The 20580-nt window shown below is 40.8% G+C and overlaps 1 protein-coding gene across 1 annotated transcript in view; it reads left to right on the plus strand.

Annotated features, from left to right (window-relative positions):
* The first annotated feature begins 835 nt into the window (after positions 1-835).
* Positions 836-20580, plus strand: part of EPSTI1 (epithelial stromal interaction 1) — a 50158-nt gene continuing 30413 nt past the window's right edge. The window contains exons 1-6 of the mRNA XM_051608638.1: positions 836-863; positions 4091-4115; positions 12793-12851; positions 14783-14866; positions 18694-18767; positions 19372-19455. Of these exons, the coding sequence (XP_051464598.1) occupies positions 836-863; positions 4091-4115; positions 12793-12851; positions 14783-14866; positions 18694-18767; positions 19372-19455 (354 nt within the window). The remainder of the gene's footprint in view (positions 864-4090; positions 4116-12792; positions 12852-14782; positions 14867-18693; positions 18768-19371; positions 19456-20580) is intronic.

The following is a 20580-nucleotide window of genomic DNA, read 5'->3' on the forward strand; positions in this document are numbered from 1 at the left end:
ACTAAATGTGGTACAGTTGTATCCATATTGACTTTCTAGAGGTCGTCTGGCATGAACCATCCTCAGAGCCAGGCCTGGGTGTTGTTCTGGAGAGAGTTAGTTAGGATTGTCCAAAACAGAGCTGAAAAATAAACTACCATTAAAGAAATGTAAGTGATTGAGCTTCTAATGCTTAGGTTTGTGTTACACCCCTCTTTTTTTGAGCAATGTAGATGTAGACTACTTTAATTCTACCATTACTGTTTGCAGCAAAAACTTTCTAAATTTCAACAGGAAACAGATCCTAGATCTGAATTTTACATAACAATTTAGGATTGAAGATACAGCAGCCACAGCCAGATTAATTATAATCAATTATTGTAATTAAATTTGGGTTATTAAGACATCAGTCTGCACAGGTTAAGAAGAATCCAGATATCAAAGCTGGATTTTTTTACCAAATAGGGTGCCATTAGGCACAGCTCTTACCCCACAAATCTTTGCAGTCATCAGACCTGACTGTGCTATCATTTTGTTCTGCCTCTAGTCTCTCTACACCTCATGTATTTAGCTCACAGTCCTACGTAAGGGACTAAGCTTGATCCATACCTTCATTTGCCAGCACCTTGTACAACAGAGAGAGAGAGAGAGAGAGAGAGGAAGGGGAATCTGGATTAGGATATGTTAACCAGGGCCTGCCTTTAGCTGTGCCTGGCAGCCCACATGAGGAAGGACAGCAAGCCTGCAGCTTTCTGGCCTAAGTGAACACCTTCTTGGACAACTTAGGGGATGACTCAGATTGTGAAGTTTCATGCATTTGATTTCCGGTAAGAACACAATTGCTATCCAAGACAAAATGTCTGTGATCTCCACAGAGACCAGAGGTAAAGAATAAACCCACACATCTGCTCGAAGGCTGTGAGGCCCTTTGCTCTTTTAGCAGTTCCTGATATCTGGCAGAGGAGACAGTCTTGCCCAGGCTGACCAGGAATACTTGGGAACAAGAAACTGCCTATGTTGGCTGTTGGCAACATCAATAATTGCCTAGGAGATATGACCCAGCAATGTCTTACAGACTAAGCACATTAATTTGCATACAGCTTGTGGCTTTAAACAACATGGGCCTAGGAGGGATGTAGCCTACTCTTGCCTCCTAGGCAATTTCCAAACCAAGACAGGAGCTTTGTGAGTGAGCACAATGATTAATGGAGCAAGCAGTAAAAAATAATTTACATCCATCCCCAGTGAGCTGAGCCAGCTCCCTAGAAAGTGTCCCAGAGACAAGTTCTTTCCTTAAGAAACCAAAAAGACAGACTAATGCCAATGTGGGATGTCTTCTGTGTATGTTTCAATGCATGCCACATCGTTATCTCAAGAGATACTTGGATTAGCAAGATCAGGGCTTGGCAGAAGGTAGGGAGAGGGGCCTTGGGTGGACCATACTGGACTCTCCCACAGTGCTTCTGTGTGTTCATAGACCAGACTACATCCATCACAAGCCAGAAATGAGACAGCTCTGGGAGGAGTGCAAGGGACTAAGGACCACCTAGTCCCTTTGCAATGCACAGCCATTGCATGTCTCTGCAGAATGATTAATGTACCAATGAAGATCATCCCAGCTGCAGAGCATGTTAGGAGGGATGATGGAAGGGAGTGACCCTAGGAGGTACGTGCTGCTGGATGTGGCAGGTCTGGGAGCCATCCTGCTGGTGACGAGGTCCCATGCAGCACCCCAAGGTGCACCACGAACACCTGGCAGCCTGTGGTTCCCCATGTGGCTCTTTATCTTGCTGCTTTTCCAACATGTGTGGAGTGTGCTGTAAGACCTAGACAGTCTGGTCAGTCAGGAAAGCTGGCCACAGCATCCCCTCAGATGTGATCACTGAAGGTATCTGTGTTTTTGCTTAAGATCATGTATTTGCCCTTTATTCATTAGGTAGAATTAGAAAAGTCAAAGTAAAAAAGTTTTTTGATTGAGCAGAATTGAAAAGCAGAATTGAAGTTGCACAGGACCATTGCTTTAGGATTTATCTGAGCATTAGGTTTTAGTTTCACTTTCATTTTTCTTTGTACATTCCTGCAAAATAGAAGCCATTACTTTTTTCTTTCTTTGTACGCTCCTGCAAAATATAAACCAGCAACCGCCCTAGAGTTATTCCCCTGTCTCACAGGCAAATCTGAAGTGCTGGGGTAAAAAAATTGTCAGAAACACAGCTTTCAGCCAAACCTCACTGTGCTTATGCCAAAGCAGTCTATCCCAGGACTGCACAAGCTGTTGTTGACTGTTTTATTAATATAGATCAGCTTTGCTGTCACCTCCTGACTCCAGTCTGCTTGGGTGCTGTGGCTGAGATGACCAAACTGAGCTTCAGCAGGAGGGTGACTCAGAAATCAATGCGTGGATTTACATGTGTTGCAGCTGGGAGTCCAGCTAGGGGGCGGGTCTTATAGGGAATTGAAACCAATCTGTAAAAACTCAAGAGCTTTGAGTCTTTCCCTAGCCTAAGCTACAGTACTCCTTTCTGACAAGGCAAGCCGCTCCCAAAGCAATGTCTGGTGTTGGAGGATGGAGGGGTGGCAGCAGGTACAGGATGGCTGCTGCCTCCAGTACCCCATTTTCTTCTCAGGGTTATCTCTGGGATGGCAACAGTAAAAGAGAGGAGGAGGCTGAAAACCCTCAGAAGCTGACAGCATCTGAAAAGGAGCAATGTGTCTGAGCATCGGTCGACCAACAACAACAGCAAAAGCAGTAGTAAGTAGCAAGGAGCCTGGCTGAGATGGTGGGGTGTGTACTTCCTCAAGGTGTGCACCTTTGAAGGCAGAAATACTTTATAGAGAGCCTGTAAATGGCACGGGGCACAGAACCAGCTTGTTCTTGTCCTCTCAGAGCCACCCGCAGTCAGCCTGAAGCCTACTTGTGAACAATGCTTCCTACCTGGCACCCAAGGTGTGATGGCATGGCTCACACATGATGCTATAGCAGCGGTCAGTTCTGTACGTTTGGTGTTGTCATACATAGTGTGGGTTTCTTGGCATCTTTTTTCAAAGTGAAATTTCAAATCTGATTTTAGCTCTGTGTTTTCTGTCTCCTAATATTTCATCTTGGAAAGTTTAAAAATACTTCCTCTGGCTTAAGAGATGGATATAGGCTGTGTTCCAGCACTGATCTGAATGCAGTCCAGGACATAGAACAGCTTTCAATAACTTCATACTGCAAAAGTAAAGCTTAAGCTTCAGCCCTCAATTTTATTTTAGGCTTCATTGATATCTGTGCTCAGTCCATCAATGGTTTTCCCCTGACAATTCTTAGATAGCTTGTATAAGCTCTAGCTTGCAAATATAATACAGAATAGAAACTGAGAGTAGTGTATTTTCTGAATGTGTTTAATATATATATGTTTAGCTGACCAAGTTGAGTTATTTAGTCTTTTTTCTCCAAATGTGCTTTTTCTGAGCTGTTAGTAGCAGTGCATGTAATGCTGTTATTACTGTGCGCCAAGTTTGCTTAGCTTGCCTTTTTTTTCCCCCCCTGCTTTTCAAAGTGCTGTTGACAGAAACTGAGGGCAGTTTCGGTTCCTTTTCCTTCTTCCTGGATGAAGGTGGTGCCACACTGTGAAAAAGGTGGCAGGCTGCAATCACAAGCAGCAATCAGCAGCCTGCCACTGTAACCCATGAGTGCTTGCCTACTAGGTAGTAATGATGCAGGGACTATTACTAGCTGAGTAGCTTTGAAATTCATCAGCACTTTAATGACTGACTTTCAGGTGAGCAAAGAACCATTCCTGAGTTAGTCTGTGTTTATTTTTCTGCCAATTCCAAACATGAAAGACCTTGTGTCTTGCCTGCCCTCCAGCTGGCATATATCCACAGTACAGTGAGAGCAGTCCTAGTTAGCTTTCACTGTGCATTTTTTTTATTGGTAGGTTGATCTTGGTTTTTTTGGCAGGACAGAGTGGATAGTGGGGGTTTTCACACTGGTATAACTGCCCAGATTTGGTCTGGGATACAAACCCTCTGGTATAGGTTAGGTATGTACTTAGTCAATTGGTTAGCCTGAGCGCCCTGCAGAATTTAAGGCTGGAGCAAATATATCCACACAGATTCTGACCAGATGATGAGATCTCCTGTAAAACCAAGTAAGCTTTTGGGGAAAAAATAATTTAAAGCCCTGATCCATTTTTCATCTTTATGTGATGCTTGCAGACAGAAAGTTGTTGTGTATCTACTGCTTGGTATTTTTTTATGATGTGATATGAAAGATTCCGTGTCTTTATAATATTGTAACAAAGAATTCGTTCCTAAACCTGGAGTGTACAATTAAATTCTGCAGTAGTACATAGTTAATGAGAAGGAGGAATGAGGGAAAGGCAGGTTCAAACAAACCATGTCACTCCAGTCTACAAGAAGGGCAAGAAGGAGGACCTGGGTAACTATAGACCAGTCAGCCTCACCTCCATCCCTGGAAAGGTGATGGAACAACTTGTCCTTGGCACTATCTCTAGGCATATCAAGGAGATGGGGGTCATCAAGAGCAGTCAACATGGTTTTACCAAGGGTAAGTCATGTTTGACTAACCTTATAGCCTTCTATGAAGAAATTACTAGGTGCTTAGATGATGGTAGAGTGGTAGATGTGGTTTATCTTTTAATGGGATGAAACCACTTAAACTGTGATTTTCTTAACTAACTCGAATTAAAGTGGTAGAAGGTATCTGAAATACTGAAGTAGACATGGGGAGATTTTTATGCTTAGAACAAAAAATAACTGTTACATTCTTTGTTGTATCTTTGTTTTGTTGTTTCAAGCTACCTTTCAAGAAAGGTCTCGGGTTAAGATACATTTCAGCAATGATCATAGAAAGATTTGGATTGGAAGGGACATTAAAGATTATCTAGTTCCAATCCCCCTGCATGGGCAGAGACACCTTCCACTAGACCAGGTTGTTCAAAGCCCTGTCCAGCCTGGTCTTGAACACTTCAAGGGAGGGGCCAATAAATGATAAATAAATTACAAAGCTGTCTCAGATTTTTAGCCATCAATACTTTTGAACATGATCCTTAAAACTAGAATATTACGACACCCTCAAAATGGTCCAGATTTTCAGGCTCTGGGTTAACTAAAGACTGAACAGAGCAGTTGGAGAGCTAAAGTCATAGGCTGTCAGTAGGGAAAAAATGCACTGAATGGCATTAACCTGGAAGGCTTTCTGGATACTCGTAGCAGAGGGAACATGCAAGTAGGATACCTCTGTGCCAAGGAGTGATTCTATGCCAACTTCTGTGCTGCTTGCTATTTTCTGGAAACATCCAGGATATGGTTTTACTGCCAGCAAAAGCAGGAGTCGGAATCCCTGTTGAAGCCTCTGAGTATATATGTCTGAGTTGTTTCCACGCAAACTCTTGGTCTTCAGCTGGTATTTCAGAGTGACTAGGAGTGAGAAAACATCTTAGAAGCATCATACCGTGGGATCAGGAGAGCTTTCATGTAGACTGAACACATGACATATGTGTGTCATGTGGCATGTTACAGTTTTGTTCACTAGTCAGTATTCAAACTTGACTATAAAAGTACAAGGTGGGCAGCTAGTATTAAAGAGTAATTTTTCTCTTCCTTTGGAAAAGCTCTTATATGATATGTCAAGTCTGAGAAGTGATAATAAATGGTGCTAATTAAATTAAGAAAAATACCTGTTCAAATGCAAAATTGAAATGAAATTTTGTACATCTGGTTCTATATGGGATGAGGTTTCAGGCTGTGGAGAAAAAATCATGAGGGTGGCAAGTGCTTGAAACTGCTTATAATAATAAGCTTGCATTTAAGTTACTTCACTTTGTCTGCTAAGTGCCATGAAATTAACTTGTAGAAAGTGAATTCCCAAATTGCCCCTGTTCATGTCTATTCAGAAAAAAAAGTCTGAAGAGAAGAAAAAGTGGAGAAAAGTGGAGAAATTAGAAGTTGAACTATAGCTAGTGCCTGAAAAAGAAAATGCTGCCCCATTCAGCAGCCTGTCCTTGGCACCTTTAAAGCTGACAAGAGTAATAATGGTCCTGGTAAAATCTATTAAAAAACTCAAATTCAAAATAATAAAATCTGAAGATATATTGTTGCACAGCTGCTAACAGTCCCTCATTATTTTGTGATAAAGGAGAGCAGAGTTACTAGAATGCTTGTCTCATGAAATTGTATTATTTAGGTGCTAGAACCAATCCACCAGGGCTTTCTTTCCTTCCTTTTCCAATCATCATCCTGAATGAAAATAAATAAAGAAAAAATTTATCTGTTGTGTTGTAAGACTTTTCAATCTTTTGCTGATAATTTTAGAATATACTTCTGAAAATTTTCTGTTCACTTCTGAAGATTTTATTTTATTATCTGAATTTATTTAAATACCAAATTAGTCTATGAAACTGGAGACAGATGTTTAGCAAAATTCTTCTTTTGCCCACTGCCCCAGCACCAGTAGGAATGTTAGAAGGGTCATGTGAATTTTGGACAGTCTGTTTAGAGATGAGCTCTGCATTTGCTGCTCAGGGGACATCTCCCAACTCTCTTATCTTTCAGGCAGAAATACTAATCTTTACAGCCCAGTGAGGTGATCCAGCTTCACTGTCATCAGTAGCCAACCTTGTCTCCAGCCAAGTGTTTGGTGGCAGGGTCTATATGAGAGGATAACTATGCAGTAAGATTTCTGTCAGTCTGGACGATGGAGGTTGCTGTGTTCCTTATAATGCTTGGAGGGTGGGGAGAAAGTCTTTCTAACTCCTATAGCCGAAGTCTTTCTCAGAAGAGCTTGATTTGCACAAGCCCTGCCATGTTCCCTTGATCCATAGCTTGATGAGGAGCTGCAGTGGGAAGATGAATAAGGAACATATAGGAGGATACTGTGTTTGGGCACAGCCAACAAAGAGACAAAAATACTGTGGTGAAGAAACAAAGGAGGAGGAAATATATTGTGGAAGAGAAAATGAGAGAAGCAGAGAAGAGCGTGCTGCTAGCTTAAGTCTTCATCTTCATGTGGTACAGTGTCTGACCTGCTCAGCTCCCCAGGCATGCTGGCAAGCCTGGCTCACAACACACGGACGCCTCTGTGGGGGGCAGCTCAGCTCAGCGCTGGTGTTGCCAAGCCCAGTGCCTGGCCTGCCCATGTTTGGATGCTCTGTGCTCCTCACGGCTACTGATTACCAGAGGCTCCAGCTGCCTCTGGCTTGCTCAATGTGTCCCTGGCCCTGTGCTGTGCTGAGGTGACTGAGCTGTTTTGGGACCTGGGGACAGTATAAACACGGCCACATCCAACTTCATAGACTTTGTTGGGTCCAATATTAGCCCACCACACTGCCACAGCAAAACTCTTCTGTTGGTTTAGTCTGCCCATGACCATATGCTAACGAATGGTAAGTTAGCACTTTTAGGGAAGAGACAAAGCTGTGCTGCAAGCCGAGTTTGGGTGGAGAGGTACTGCTTTGGCTTCCTGATTTGATCCATTACTGTGACAATTTCCTTGAAGCTTTAGAAGGTGGTTTAGATTGCCCAAAGTGGGGTGCTGGCTGAAACACCTGTCTTTCTTTCTGCTGTGCTGTTGCATGCTGAGCTCAAACCAAGCTGCTGAATCTGAGCCCCATCTTAACTCTAGGAAATTCAGTTCCAATTTTCAGTTTTATTCTTCAGATCAATTTTTAACTTCAGAAGCTGCTCTACAAACTTGTGGGTAGTGGAGAAATTAGATTTGGGTGCCAACAGAAGAGCCTCAGATCTGTTGCTTTCCTCCTTGTTTCTGATTCATTCCTTCTCCTGGGCCTCCCTCTGCTGCTGTTTTTCTTCTCACTCTTTCCCTATTCAGCATCACTTTTTCAGGATTTAACTCTTTGTTTTAGCCAGAGGCCTCTCTATGGCAAAAATTTTGGCTAATTTAATGAAAGCTTTAGCTAACCAGAGGGACCAGATACAGAAGTGAGTTACTCTGGCTTAATAAGCTTCCAGACATGAGCTGAACTGTGATAATTAAGTGCGTTCCTAGCCTGTGGCAAACACAGGACAAAATCCATGGATGTAGACTTTTGATGATAAACATTTTCTGCTAATGTAGTTTATTTTCTGCCATTTCTTTTAAGAGCACATGTGCAACTAGGATGAATGTGTGTAATGTTAAGCCCCAGTAATTTGCTTTTGTCTTTGAGCTGCAAACTGGTAAGATTCCACTGATAAAGATGGAGAGCCAGAGCCCCAGGCCTGCACACAAGGTTTGTACACCCTTCCAGTGCTCTGCTTATGGCATCACCAGGGCACAGAGCATATTGCTCAACTGAGGTGTAGACTGTGGTTGTCAGTTGCCATTAGCATCTGGCCATGTGCACATTGTGCAACAGGGATACCTATGGGACAGTTGTCTGTTTGCTGCAATTTAGCATCTTTTCGCCCTCTGATTTGGCAGCTTCCATGGTGCTTAGCAGCATATGGCTCCTCCATCAGGCATGGGAGTGTTGGTGAAAATAATACTTGGTGGTGGAATGGACTTGACTGCTCTTAAAACAATTCCTGATAATTGAATGCAAAGTTCAGCTTAGCATATCTTTGAAGGAGATTCTACAGTTATCTTGGACAGTTTGATCCCTTTTCTCTTTCAAATGCAGTCTTAACATATTATTTAATGCAGTATTTCCCCCATATCTTCCCATGAGTCCTTCCTCTAGACTGAACCTGCACAAGTCTGTTTCCCAAGCTTTAGACTTGTGTTGCTCTCAAACTGCACTCTCCTTGGTTTGTATCACTTACAGAGAGCACATTGCCCAGCGGAGTGAAATATTTAGCTTTCAGCTTTGTTGCATTCATGTACTGATGCACCCGCAGCATAAAACACAGTGGAACTGGAAACAGTTTATAACAGCCATTACTTTTGTAGCTCTTTAAACTATTTCACACTTCATTTGGAAAGCTCCCCAATGGTAGGTAGCTGGAGCAGGCTTAAGGAAAAACTGAAGGACAGAGCTCTGCAAAAAAAAAAAAAAAAAAAAAAAAAAAAATTGGTGAACAGTAGTTCTCATGTGTTTAGGTTGTTTGGTTTTTTTTTTTTTCAGTTTTAGGAATAAGCTATTTTATACAAATCTGAAAGAAAGTAGAACAAAGATTCCTATAGTCCATACCCTGAAGGCATTGAAAAAGTGTCCTTGAGTTATGTTAGTTAGATGAGTAGAGTTACACACAGGATTCAGAATTTAAGATTGCAGACATGGTGTTCTTTGTATTGTTGATCACTCAAACTGTAAACTACTCTTGCAGATTTTCTATGACTGAACTGCACGTATCTCCTGATAGAAATGTTTCTATATCTGTCTATTTTTATATATATAGGTGTTTCCACTATTGTGATATTTGATGTTTATCTGTTTGAAAAATCATATTAGGCTGCTTTTTGTTTTTATTTCAATACAGATACATTCTCTTATTGGGTTATACTTTTCTTATGCTCATTAATATCTGTTCAGTCTGTATAATTATTCTATACATTCCCTTTTTTTGTGGAGAAAATAAACTAAAAAAGTGCCATCAAGTTTATTATTATCTATAAAGGTAGAAAAGGTTTTGTTTCTCTTTTCTGAGCTATAAACTGGGTAAGGTGTTCTTCCCTCCTTATGCAGTGATTTCTGTATTTTTATTTATAAAACAACCCTACCTCAAAGATAAGCTTAAGACATTAACAATAAGAATCATCATTAGGGAACCTGAAAAATTAAATTCTATATCATCTTTTCTGGTTGTGGTTTTTGAAGTACTTCCTATATTGGTATGAAGTACAAAAAGTCTGCACACCACTGATAACTTCAGATCTTTACATTTCATTAATTGCTACCCACGTAAGTAGGATAATTTGCTCCAGAATTACAGCTACTGTGGCAACTCAGAAACTGTCTGGAATATTTAATTGACAGGCTGTAGTGGGTTTTACAGGCTTTACTGAATCAGAGGTTTTGTCTGAACAAAGAAATGACATGCAATAGCCTGCAAACAGGCTAAAAACACCAGGTGAAAAAGCTGGTGTTGGATTTTTGCATTAACTTTCTTTCCTTCAAAAGAAGTACTCAAGAAAATTAGGGATTTTAGTCTTAGCAGTAGAACTGGTTGGGCAGATGGTGTGTCTCAGGCAGCAGCTCATCTGGCTCCTCTCCTGCTCTCAGCCTGAAAAGCAAGGACCAGTTCATACCCTGATTTTCACCCACTCCACAAGAAGTTTTGCCATTTGCTCGCTCTTTCTCCCTCCTAATCCCAGTACCCAAGGCTAAACCCTTACAGACCTGTCTTTCCGGAGACCAAAGTGAACACTATAAAATTAGATAAACTCACTAATATTATTTTTTGCTTGTTTTTTTTGTTGACTTGAACTAAAACAAAGTATATGCGCTAGGTAAAAGACAGCCAGAAGTTGGTATCCTGTTCTCCCTTTCCCTCCTCCACTGGAGATTTGACATCTTCATTTTTATTTTAGATTTGCCTGTTTTTCAATAACATGGAAAAAAAAAACCCACAACAATTGGTCTGTAACTAAGTACTGTTTTAACTCAAATGACTCTTATGCTGCTCTTTGGAAAACATAGCAGAGCTTTCCCTGACTATAAGTGTAGTGTCACCTCTACCCCTTTCATAAATCAATTGATTTTTGCTGTATTTCATATGCTGTCCTGCTGAGCTCCTGAATAATGACCTTGGTCAAATGTCAGAAGAGCGGCCTCCACCTGCCCTCCTGTACTCTGACCCTTCCAGCCAAAAAGCAGAAGCAGATAAAGTATTCATGGCATAAGGGCTAGATTTGATATTGTGATTTGTCATACTTGTGCAAACACACTGAGGCCCATGCTTTCATTGTCATGTGATTCCTAACTTCAAAAAAAGCAAAACCAAGCAGACACTGTAGTCATCAGAGTACATCTGATCTGCCCTCTAGTGCTGTGAAGCAGTGGGGTGTCTGAGATGCACTGATGTTTTTGGAAGGGAAAATATGTAGTCTTGCAACTCACAATTCCAGCCAATTTTTTTCAACAACAAAGGGAGGGGAGTGTAAAAAGTACTTGATAATTTTTGTTTATGAACTTGAGAGAAATATGATCTTAATATCTGAAACAGTCAAGAAAAACTGCTAAAAAAATAATCTTGAAATTAATAAACTGTACAGAAGCTTGTTAAAGGCAGTTTGACTTAAATGGTAATTGCTACTACTTGGTCGAATAAAAAAAAATATCTGAAAAAAATCACTGGTGTGGAATGTTATGCCATAAGCAAAATGGGTTGTCACAACTTCTTTTAAGTAACTATTACAGTTGTGCCACAAATGCCAGAGGAGCATTGCTGTTCTCTTAGCTCATGCCTTTGAGGATCTGGGATTTGGTGGTGAGGTGAAGAACAGTCTCATGGGCACCAGAGTGTGCTGGCTGGAAGGGAAAGGATCATATTAAATGGCAGCATTAAAGTTCACAGCTCTATCTTTACTAACTTAATCTCATAAATTAATCCACATCCTCCTAGAGTAAGTCTTCAAAGAGAAAGAGGTAATTGGATATAAATACTTTTTTTCTCAAACCCTGAATTACAGTGATAGGGCAGCAAGCAGCTTTTTGCACTTTGATCTCTATGTATGATTTACATTCCCTTTTTTAGCCTTAGTTTTGGGTGTTATTTTCTCATTACTTTTCCACAGCCAACTGTACTCTCTCTGCTTCATAAGCCTCTAGCCACCCCCTGTGGCCCTTTCTTCTTTCAAGAGGCTCAGCCTTCACCCCTCATTATTCTTTGTTTTCTGCTCTTCTCCTTAGGCCTTCCCAGTGATGAAGTCAAATGAAATATTTGCGCCCACATGTGCATATAAAACCCTGCCAAGTGCTGCAGAGAGATGTGAGCTTTCTCTGATATGTGGAGCCAACTTCTACTTAGTGCATTTCTGGTAAACCTGCATCCCTGTGGCTTAACTTCTGCTGAGTGGGAGCAGTTTAACCTTGTAGCCAGACTATACAACGTGTAGATAAAACCCTTTGTTTTCTGCAAGTGGAGCTGACATATTTTCATCACTCTTTTGATCACCTCAAGTCTCTAATACACTCTGAACCCTGTCCTTTGTCTTTGTTGTCACCTTAGATTGATAGCTTCCTGAGACAGCAACAGCATTTTGTATTAAGTCTAGCAAAACAGGATCTTTGTCCTGATTCACTGGGTCACACGTTAGGCATGACAGCAAGACAAATATGGCCAAGTAATTCCTGGTGCCTGACATACAGAAGGCTGGTAAGAAAACGGAGGCTCGGGCTGAGAGCAAGTCACCTGAGTCCATCACAAACAACATGATTTTGCATGCTCCTTGGACAACTTTTGGGTGGACTACCTAAATCTATGAGGTGCTTGATGCCCTCGATGGATGGGGTGAGACTGTTAACACCAGTGCTCTTCTGACTAGGCAATGGTCTTCCTGTGTGCTTGAGCAAGCTGTGGAAGTCTACTGCATGGAACATTTTGATTCAAGGAAGTGATTTGATTTGAAATGGCTGAGATTTGAGGTCAACAGTCTAGAGTGAGACTTAAATAAGAAAAGTGAAGGCTATACTAAAATTTTCTGTCAATGTTATCCTTAGTGTTTGCAGCCAACTCTAGATATGACAAATATTTCTAGATTATTTACCAAAAATTCCTGAAGAAATTAATCAAAATAAATACTGGTTTTGGTGTGAACTTACTTGCTGCAACAGCAAACTACTGACCTTGCTGATGAAAGAACCCCCTTCTAGTCCTGGTTTTTGGTAAACAGAAAACATAAAAAAGTGTTTTCTTTCATTTTAGTGATGGCGCATATGTCTTGATAACTCCAAATGAAACCAGAAGAAATCAGTTAAAGCAAAGTAAGTTGAGTTGTCTAATATGGTAATACATTATTTCTACTTGAGTAAGTTTAGGGTTCTGTGCCATTTATTGCTCTTGCAACTTTTATCCTTGTTTTTACAATGCTTTTATATGTGCAACTGCCACATGAAAGTCAGTGGATTCCCCATCATTGTATAGGCTTTTCTTAAGACTAACTTCTCATCTGACTAAACCTCATGCAGAATAAGTCTTGTTCAGGAAAAAGTTTTGGTAATTTGGGTGCTGGAGCTCTTCAAGATGACTTCTACAAGAGGCAGCTGGAATTAGCTCAATTCCACTTTTACAGGATTGAATTCAGACTGGAGAACTGAACTTTGAACACTCATTAGGAGGAAGAATAAGAAAAAGAAAATAAATATTTTTATCAATCATGTAGAGATTAGAGCAACTGGAACCACTATTGGTTCTTCAGTCTCCATTTGAGGATTGTAGGTGGCTCCATTAATGAAGCTGGGAAAGATAATCCTAGATGGAAAATATCTGTGGATTTAAGTTCACTTTTCCTTGGTTTTGAGTCTTGCTGGTGAATGTAGCTAAGCAGAAACAACTTCAACCGTTACCAGAAAGATGAGGCACGTGTTAAAAAGCTTCCATGGGCAAAGGTGCAGCATGAGTCAGTCATGAAGGAAATTCAGTATGCAGAAGTGACCAAGCACTAGTATTTGTGCAAGATATGAAAACTGAAGGAGTGTCAGTCAGCACTCCTCGCATTTTGAGCCCTAATGGAAACATTGCAATTAAATCCTTTCTTCTCAAATATTTTGAGTTTGGCCAAAATGCTTCACCAGCAGGCTGACATGGAGTTGGGTTTCCTTTGGTTGCAAGAAAGAAAATGGACTTCTGAACCAAACCATAGTCTTCTGGAAGGAGAAATAAAAGCAGACCGTCCTAGAGCTGACACTAACAGCAAAGGTGCTGCTGTTCCAATAAACATCTGGTTTCACTTTATGCCACCAACATGAAAGTTCTGAAGCATGCCAATGATTTCTGCCTTGGATACTGGCAGAAAAACGGCCTCACCAAATCCAGTCTCTACCTAAACGCTTGTTTTAAAGGTGAAAAAACAAGCAGGTGTCTCTTCTGGGCCTCTTTAGAGAATGACACAGGAACTGGCTTTCTCTTATTAGAGGAGGTTAGTGTCTGTTAGCTGTAGCCTGCCATTAAAAAAATGTGGTTTATATTGGTTTTACTAAGAGTTAAATTAGCCTTTATACTCTAAAACACAGCTTCTCTTTTCATAGGCTTTGTGGGTCTTGCTATTTAAAGGAATTGTTGTGTTATTTCCTTCGTCAGTCAATTCAAGAGAACAGTTTGATCAACCAGCCATCTTGGAGCATATGGTTGGTGCCCTGGATGTATACACTGACTACACTGGGAACGTGCCACCTGTCTTGCATGTGGACATCTATGTTGAAGTATCTTAATTTGAAGCTGAATCATGCATTCCTCCTGTTTTCATTTAAGGAACCTGTAGCTGAGAGGCAAAATTACTTATTCTTCATTTTCCTGCTGGTGAGCATTACACCACAAGCATTTCCCTCCATGCAGCAATAACAGCTTAATGATAACAACTTTTGCCTTACCTGCAGGAGTACGTACTGTGGCATTTACCTACAGGTTCCCAGGGATTTAAAAGCAGTCTATTAGCAGTCCCTCAGCTGGTGTCTGTTTTGCTTTTGCTTTTGAGTCTTAGCGTTTGCTTACCATACAGTCTTGAGTTTGGCAAAATGTTTGCCTTGTTAGTTGATCATTGTAGTGACTGTGTAACCTGGCAGGCATTTGCACCCCTTGAGAACAAGTTTGTCTGTTACTGGATGGGCCTTCAGGGTTGCATACAATTAGTGATACTGCCTGCTTTTTAGTACTGTCTCTAACTTCCATATGTTTCTTTCTTTTTGTACCTGCTTAGTTGCTAAGAAAGAGCTAGATGACCTGGAACGGTGGAGGGAAGAGCACAAGCCAGGGCCAATTAAGATGGTTCCACAGATACTGGGTAAGAAATGTAAATCAGCTACTATGACTTGCAAAATTTCATTTTCCAGAACGAGACATTTTTCACTTTTTTTCACATGCTACTTATTGAAGAGATTCAATGTCAATAAAGGTTAACATGAGCCTACTGGATCTGTTCTGTGCTTTTTATGGTCATAACCATGAAGATGTTTCTGAAAAAAGCATAGATTGTCACTCAAGAAATAGATAGAACAAGAGGGAATGGCTTCAAGCTGCAACAAGGTAACTTTAGACTGGATATTAGGATTTTTTTTTTCACAGAAAGAGTGGTCAGACACTGGAATAGGCTGCCCAGGGAGGTGGTTGAGTCACCATCCTTGGATGTGTTTAAGAGTCATTTGGATGTGGTGTTGGTGGATATGGTTTAGGGGAGAACTTTGTAGAGTAGGGATGATGGTTGGACTCGGTAATCCCAAGGGTCTTTTCCAACCTGAATACTTCTATGATTCTGTGAAATCTGTCCAGATCAGTGTAGAAAATCTATGCTAACATTTGGTAAGAAAGAGGTAGACGTGCTGGAGGGAAGGATGCCATCCACAGGGACCTTCACAGATGTGAGAGGTGGGCCTGTGCAAACCACATGAAGTTCAACAAGGCCAAGTGTGAGGACAGGGGTTGGGACAATCCCAGGCACAGATACAGGCTTGACGGGGCATGAATTGAGAACAACACTAAGGAAAAGGACTTAGGGGTGTTGGTTGATGAGAAGCTCGACATGAGCCGGCATTGTGTGATTGCAGCCCAGAAAGCCACCTGTGTCTGGGGCTGCATCAAAAGAAGCATGACCAGCAGGTCAAGGGAGGTGATTCTCCCTTGCTACTCCACTCTCATGAGAACCCACCTGGAGTACTGTGTCCAGATCTAGGGTTCCCAACACAAGAAGGATATAGAGCTGTTGGAGCAAGCCCAGAGCAGGGCCATGAAGTTGATCAGAGGGCTGAAGCACCTCTCCTTTGAAGACAGGCTGAGAGAGTTGGGGTTGTTCAGCCTGGAGAAGAGAAGGCTTTAGGGAAGACCTTATAAAAACCTTCCAGTACATTAAGGGGGTCTATAGGAAAGCTGGGGAAGGACCTTTTACAAGGCCATGTAGTGATAGGACAAGGGGGAATGGTTTCAAACTAAAAGTAAGTAGATTTAATTTAGAGATTAGGAATTCTTTCCTGTGAGGGTCATGAGACACTGGAAAAGGTTGCCCAGGGAAGTTGTGAATGCCCCCTCCATGGAAATGTTCAAGGCCAGGTTGTGGGAGGGGTCTGAGCAACCTGACTTAGTGGGAGGTGTCCCTGCCCATGACAGGGGAATTCTATGATTAGCCCTTCTGCTGGTGACATTTCTGTGGTTGGTATCTCTGAGGGAATGCACACTTGCCATTAGCATGCAGATGGACAGCATGTGTCAGAGACCCACCCTCCTGTTACCCATAAGAAAACTCCTCTATTTTAGGGGCCACTATGTGTGTTTTCTGGATGTCTGGTTTCTGAAGAGGTTGAAGTGATCCCAGCCACTTCAGACATTTGCAGGCTAAATGTGCATGAAACTCTGTATTATCCATTTTATAAAAATAACAACAAGGTAGGTAAATGAAAAACAGGATAAAAAGCTACTAGAATTTAGGTCACACTGAATTGAACCGATGTGTTTGATAATACAGCCAACTTTTTTTCTAGACAAGTGAGAGGAACAGTAGTGGGTCTCTTCAACTGTAACCACTATAAAACATTTAATGTAGTGCTATTTGGGAGTAATTTTCTAGAAGAATTAAAAGACCAAAAAGAACCTCAAACCCTTCTCCCCCAATCCTGTACAAAGAATAGAGCTGCAGATTGTGCTAAAGTTGGAGTGAGATCAGCAGAAGTGCTTTTCAAGTACTAGTCTTCAACCTATCTGATTTTAGTATCTTTCCTTAATGTCTTTGGCACAGAAAGTAGTAGAGAGCTGACAAAACTTGCTGACAAGAACAAACTTGAAAGCATCGTCTGTGCAGAACATGATGAGGATACTGCGCAGCAAAAATGTGGTGACCTTGAGGAACCACACTAATAGAAATGGGACAAAATTAATTCTGACAAAATTAATAGCTATAATGATACCTTTTTTAGTTTTTTAAAACTTGAACTCCTATTCCTTCTATTGGCTGTCATAAGAGAATTAGAGGTTGTCTGCTTGACCTGGGAACTAAGTTCTTTCTTTGCCATGCTATACAAGATAAGTTTGGGGCGGTTTATTGTGTATGAAAATATATATCAGGTGGGAGATAGAGGAATTTGAACTGACTGCAACACCAGATTTGTTTCTGGGGTCAGGGTGATACTGGACTACATGATTTCAACTCTGTAATACTTGACTAGCAAACTTTCAGGTACCTTAGAGAGATAACAGCAGTGAGATGGGATGTAAGTTCCACCTTCTTCCATAGCAATGAGGGGAGCAACAGATCATGCCTGATAAATGCAATGGCCTCTTTCTTGATTGTATTATATAAAGCCAGTCTACTTGTTTAGTAGAAATTTTACTGTCTAGACCTAGGGGAAGGAGACCCTGCAATGCCATCTGTATGCTTAATGGTACTGCAGGCTTGTTGCTTCTGTACTGTATGGTCAGTTTTTCTTGAGAACTTAATCTTACAGAGTTTATTCTGGGCATAGAAATGTTTCCACGCTTTGGGAATTGATGTCCCATTCACTGAACCTCACAAAAGCACCTAAAAAGCTAGTTACCTTCCAAAAGTAAGTGGAGAAAGCTACTTTTAGTGAAGGGTGATCCCTCCTGAAAAGTCCAGTATAGCTCCCTCACATGTCAGGCATCTCGAGTAGCACAGATCAGTCTGGCTCTTTTTGTAGAGTTAATGGTCACATAGTGGGAAACTTCTCAGAAAATCACTAGTTGAAAACACAGCCCTCACCCTCAGAATGGGGCAGGGAGTGCTGTTGGGTTTTTTTGCAACAACTGAGAGAATTAATTATTTGCTTTCCCAAAGAAAGAAAACTCTTTGGAAAACAGTAAAGCAGAACAGTACAATCAAAACCACTCTGTCCATCCCTTAAGACCTATTATCACTTTCTCTGCGTGCTTGGCTTTTTGAGGGGTTTTTTTGGTGTGTGTGTTTTGCCTTGGGGTTTTGTTTGGTGTTTGTGGTATATTTTATTTTATTGTATTTTATTTTCAATTGAAAGCTGAACATTATGGCCAGAGCTTTAGATGTTCTCAAAAGAGAGCCTCTGCCTTTGAAAGGGGCATCTTCTGCTACCTGGGTATGAATAAGAGGTGTGTGGGAAAAGGCTTGAATTTCCATTTCAGAAAGGGGATTCTTCCTCAAGCCCTCGGACAATACTTATAAGATATTCAAATGGTAGCATCCTATTAGAGCTGGCAGACTCCAAGATCCTAAATTTGATAAAAGAGAAACTTTTTGGCAATAAAATTTATGACTCTGTGTGTGACAAAATGAGCAAAGGTGAGGAGAGCTGGATCTGAAAATGAAGACTGCTTTGCAAAGCATGACTGATTTTTCTGAAAATTAAATAGTTGCTCAGTAAACTGATCATATACTGTAGGACATATTTGCTGCTAGAGTGGATGATACAGTGGATGCTCTGTAAATAACAAGCTACTGCCTTTGACGGATGGGTAAAATGATCAAAAAGGTCTCCTGTCTGTTCTTTTTAATGTCAGACACCTGCTGTAATTATGAAAAATTTCCTGTATATACATGCATCCAATCTGTTATTGCTCTGTTCTGAAATGATTGGCATTTGAACTTAAAATGTTCATGCAAAATGCAATTTATATTTTTTTCCTTTTTTTAAGGTGGAAAGGAATCAGAAGCTCAAGCAAGGCAAAACCAGCAAATGATGCTCATGCAATCTAAATACCAGAAAAAGGTAAGGAAGAATAAATTTCTTTGGTAATTTTAAGTACTCAAAAAAGAGCTTGTCATTAAGTGTTTCATAGCAGCTCACATCTGCTTGATGAAACAAAGTCGTGAAACCTGGAGGAAGCAGCAGGAAACTAGAAACAAATGTTCTGCACCAAAGAAAATGAGAAATCTGACTATAAATATGTAGCAACCCATGTCACAGATCATATCTAAAATGATAACCAGTACAGTTGTAAAGACATTTATATGCCTCACTGTATCTTCAGGCATGCGGCCTACCCTTCAACTAATTGATCAATGTGCCAACCCATCCATTGCTTATGTAGAAATGTCGTTCCTGTTATAAAAGGTACAAATGCTTTTAAGTTATCAATCAGCTGTGTGTTTCCTGGCGTGGATTTCCATTTGTCAGTCCCAGATTTCTCAGCCTTCCTAAAGCAAATATTGGAGTAGCTGGTGCACAGCCTGCTTTATTCGGGGTCTCATTTTATGAAAAAATTCTGGAAACTTTCCTCAAGCACATTTTAGGTTTAAAAGATGTGCATTACAGGAGTCTAGTTACTTTATGTGTTCTTTGTAAAATACTTTTCTATGCTTACATCATACAGCACAAGAAAGAAGAATATGTAAAAGCAAAAAAGGCAGCTGAAGAAGCTGAAATCATGAAAAAGAAAGCAATTCAGAGAGAGAAGGTAAATATTGTTCGTGTGTAGTTGGAGCCATATAACAAAGTTCACGTCTTGATGCTTGATTTTGCTGAACTACATGAAACAGGCTAAATGAAATATTAACCCCAGATTGCATCAGGCGGTTAGGAAATCTAGTCCTCCTTCTCTTAGTAGCTGACTGAAGCATATCTGATCTAGTGTTCCTTGGGGACTGAGCGTTCCTTTGGCTCTTCAGAAACTCCAGCCTTTTGATTCCATCCATCTTGAAGAGTTAGCAGAGGGAAAGTGAAGACACTAGGGTCAGGATTAATGTGGTGAATGGTGATACTGGTTATATAGTTCACTTTCTTGTGAGCTTTCTCTTTAAGACCTAATTATGGCAAATGGCACAAAGACCTGATAAAAATCCATAATTGCCTACTGTACACGTGGGAAGAATACAAGAAAATCCAGCCTGTCATGGTGGAAAAGGCATCAGAATCATGAAAAGGTCAGTGTAGTTTGTCTGCATATTGCTGAGTGCACCCTGAAATTCAGATGCGTCTCCAACTCCCCTGTGGGGGGAGCACAACCAGATGCATTGCTAATATGTAAGACTGCATTCCCTTCTAGTGTTTCCCACATATTGACACCAACAACAGCTCACTTTTGAATCTTTGATTTTATTTTGCATTTGTTTGGGTTTTTTCTAGTGATTCTCACAAAGCACTTTCTCATCCTGTGTGCTGCATGAATCTTTGTAAAAGTCCATTCATGTCTCCTTGGGTGCTGCATGAACCTTTGTAAAAGTCCATTCATGTCTCCTTGGTGGAGATCAAGCAGCACTCACTTGAGAATATGACATGGAATTTAAATGGAAAAAAGGAAATATGAGGAGCGTGATACTGATGTGCACAGTAGTAATGAGAGAAAGGCAGATCAGAGGTTTGCAAGTTTTGTCTCCACAAACAGTAAAAACTATCCTCTGTGCAGAAGCTGAAAGCTGAGAGTTAATTTAAAAATCATCACTACTGGATGGCATACAACAACATTCATAAACAAAAATAGTTTTAATTGCCTCTAGGTAAGGGTTAGTCTGTTCTCAGTCTTTCCCTGGTTAGCCTCATCTGTCTTTGGGAATAAGACCATACAGAGTAGCTCAGAGGAGCA

This window comes from Apus apus, chromosome 1 (genome assembly GCF_020740795.1).
Source record: "Apus apus isolate bApuApu2 chromosome 1, bApuApu2.pri.cur, whole genome shotgun sequence".
Classification (NCBI taxonomy): domain Eukaryota; kingdom Metazoa; phylum Chordata; class Aves; order Apodiformes; family Apodidae; genus Apus; species Apus apus.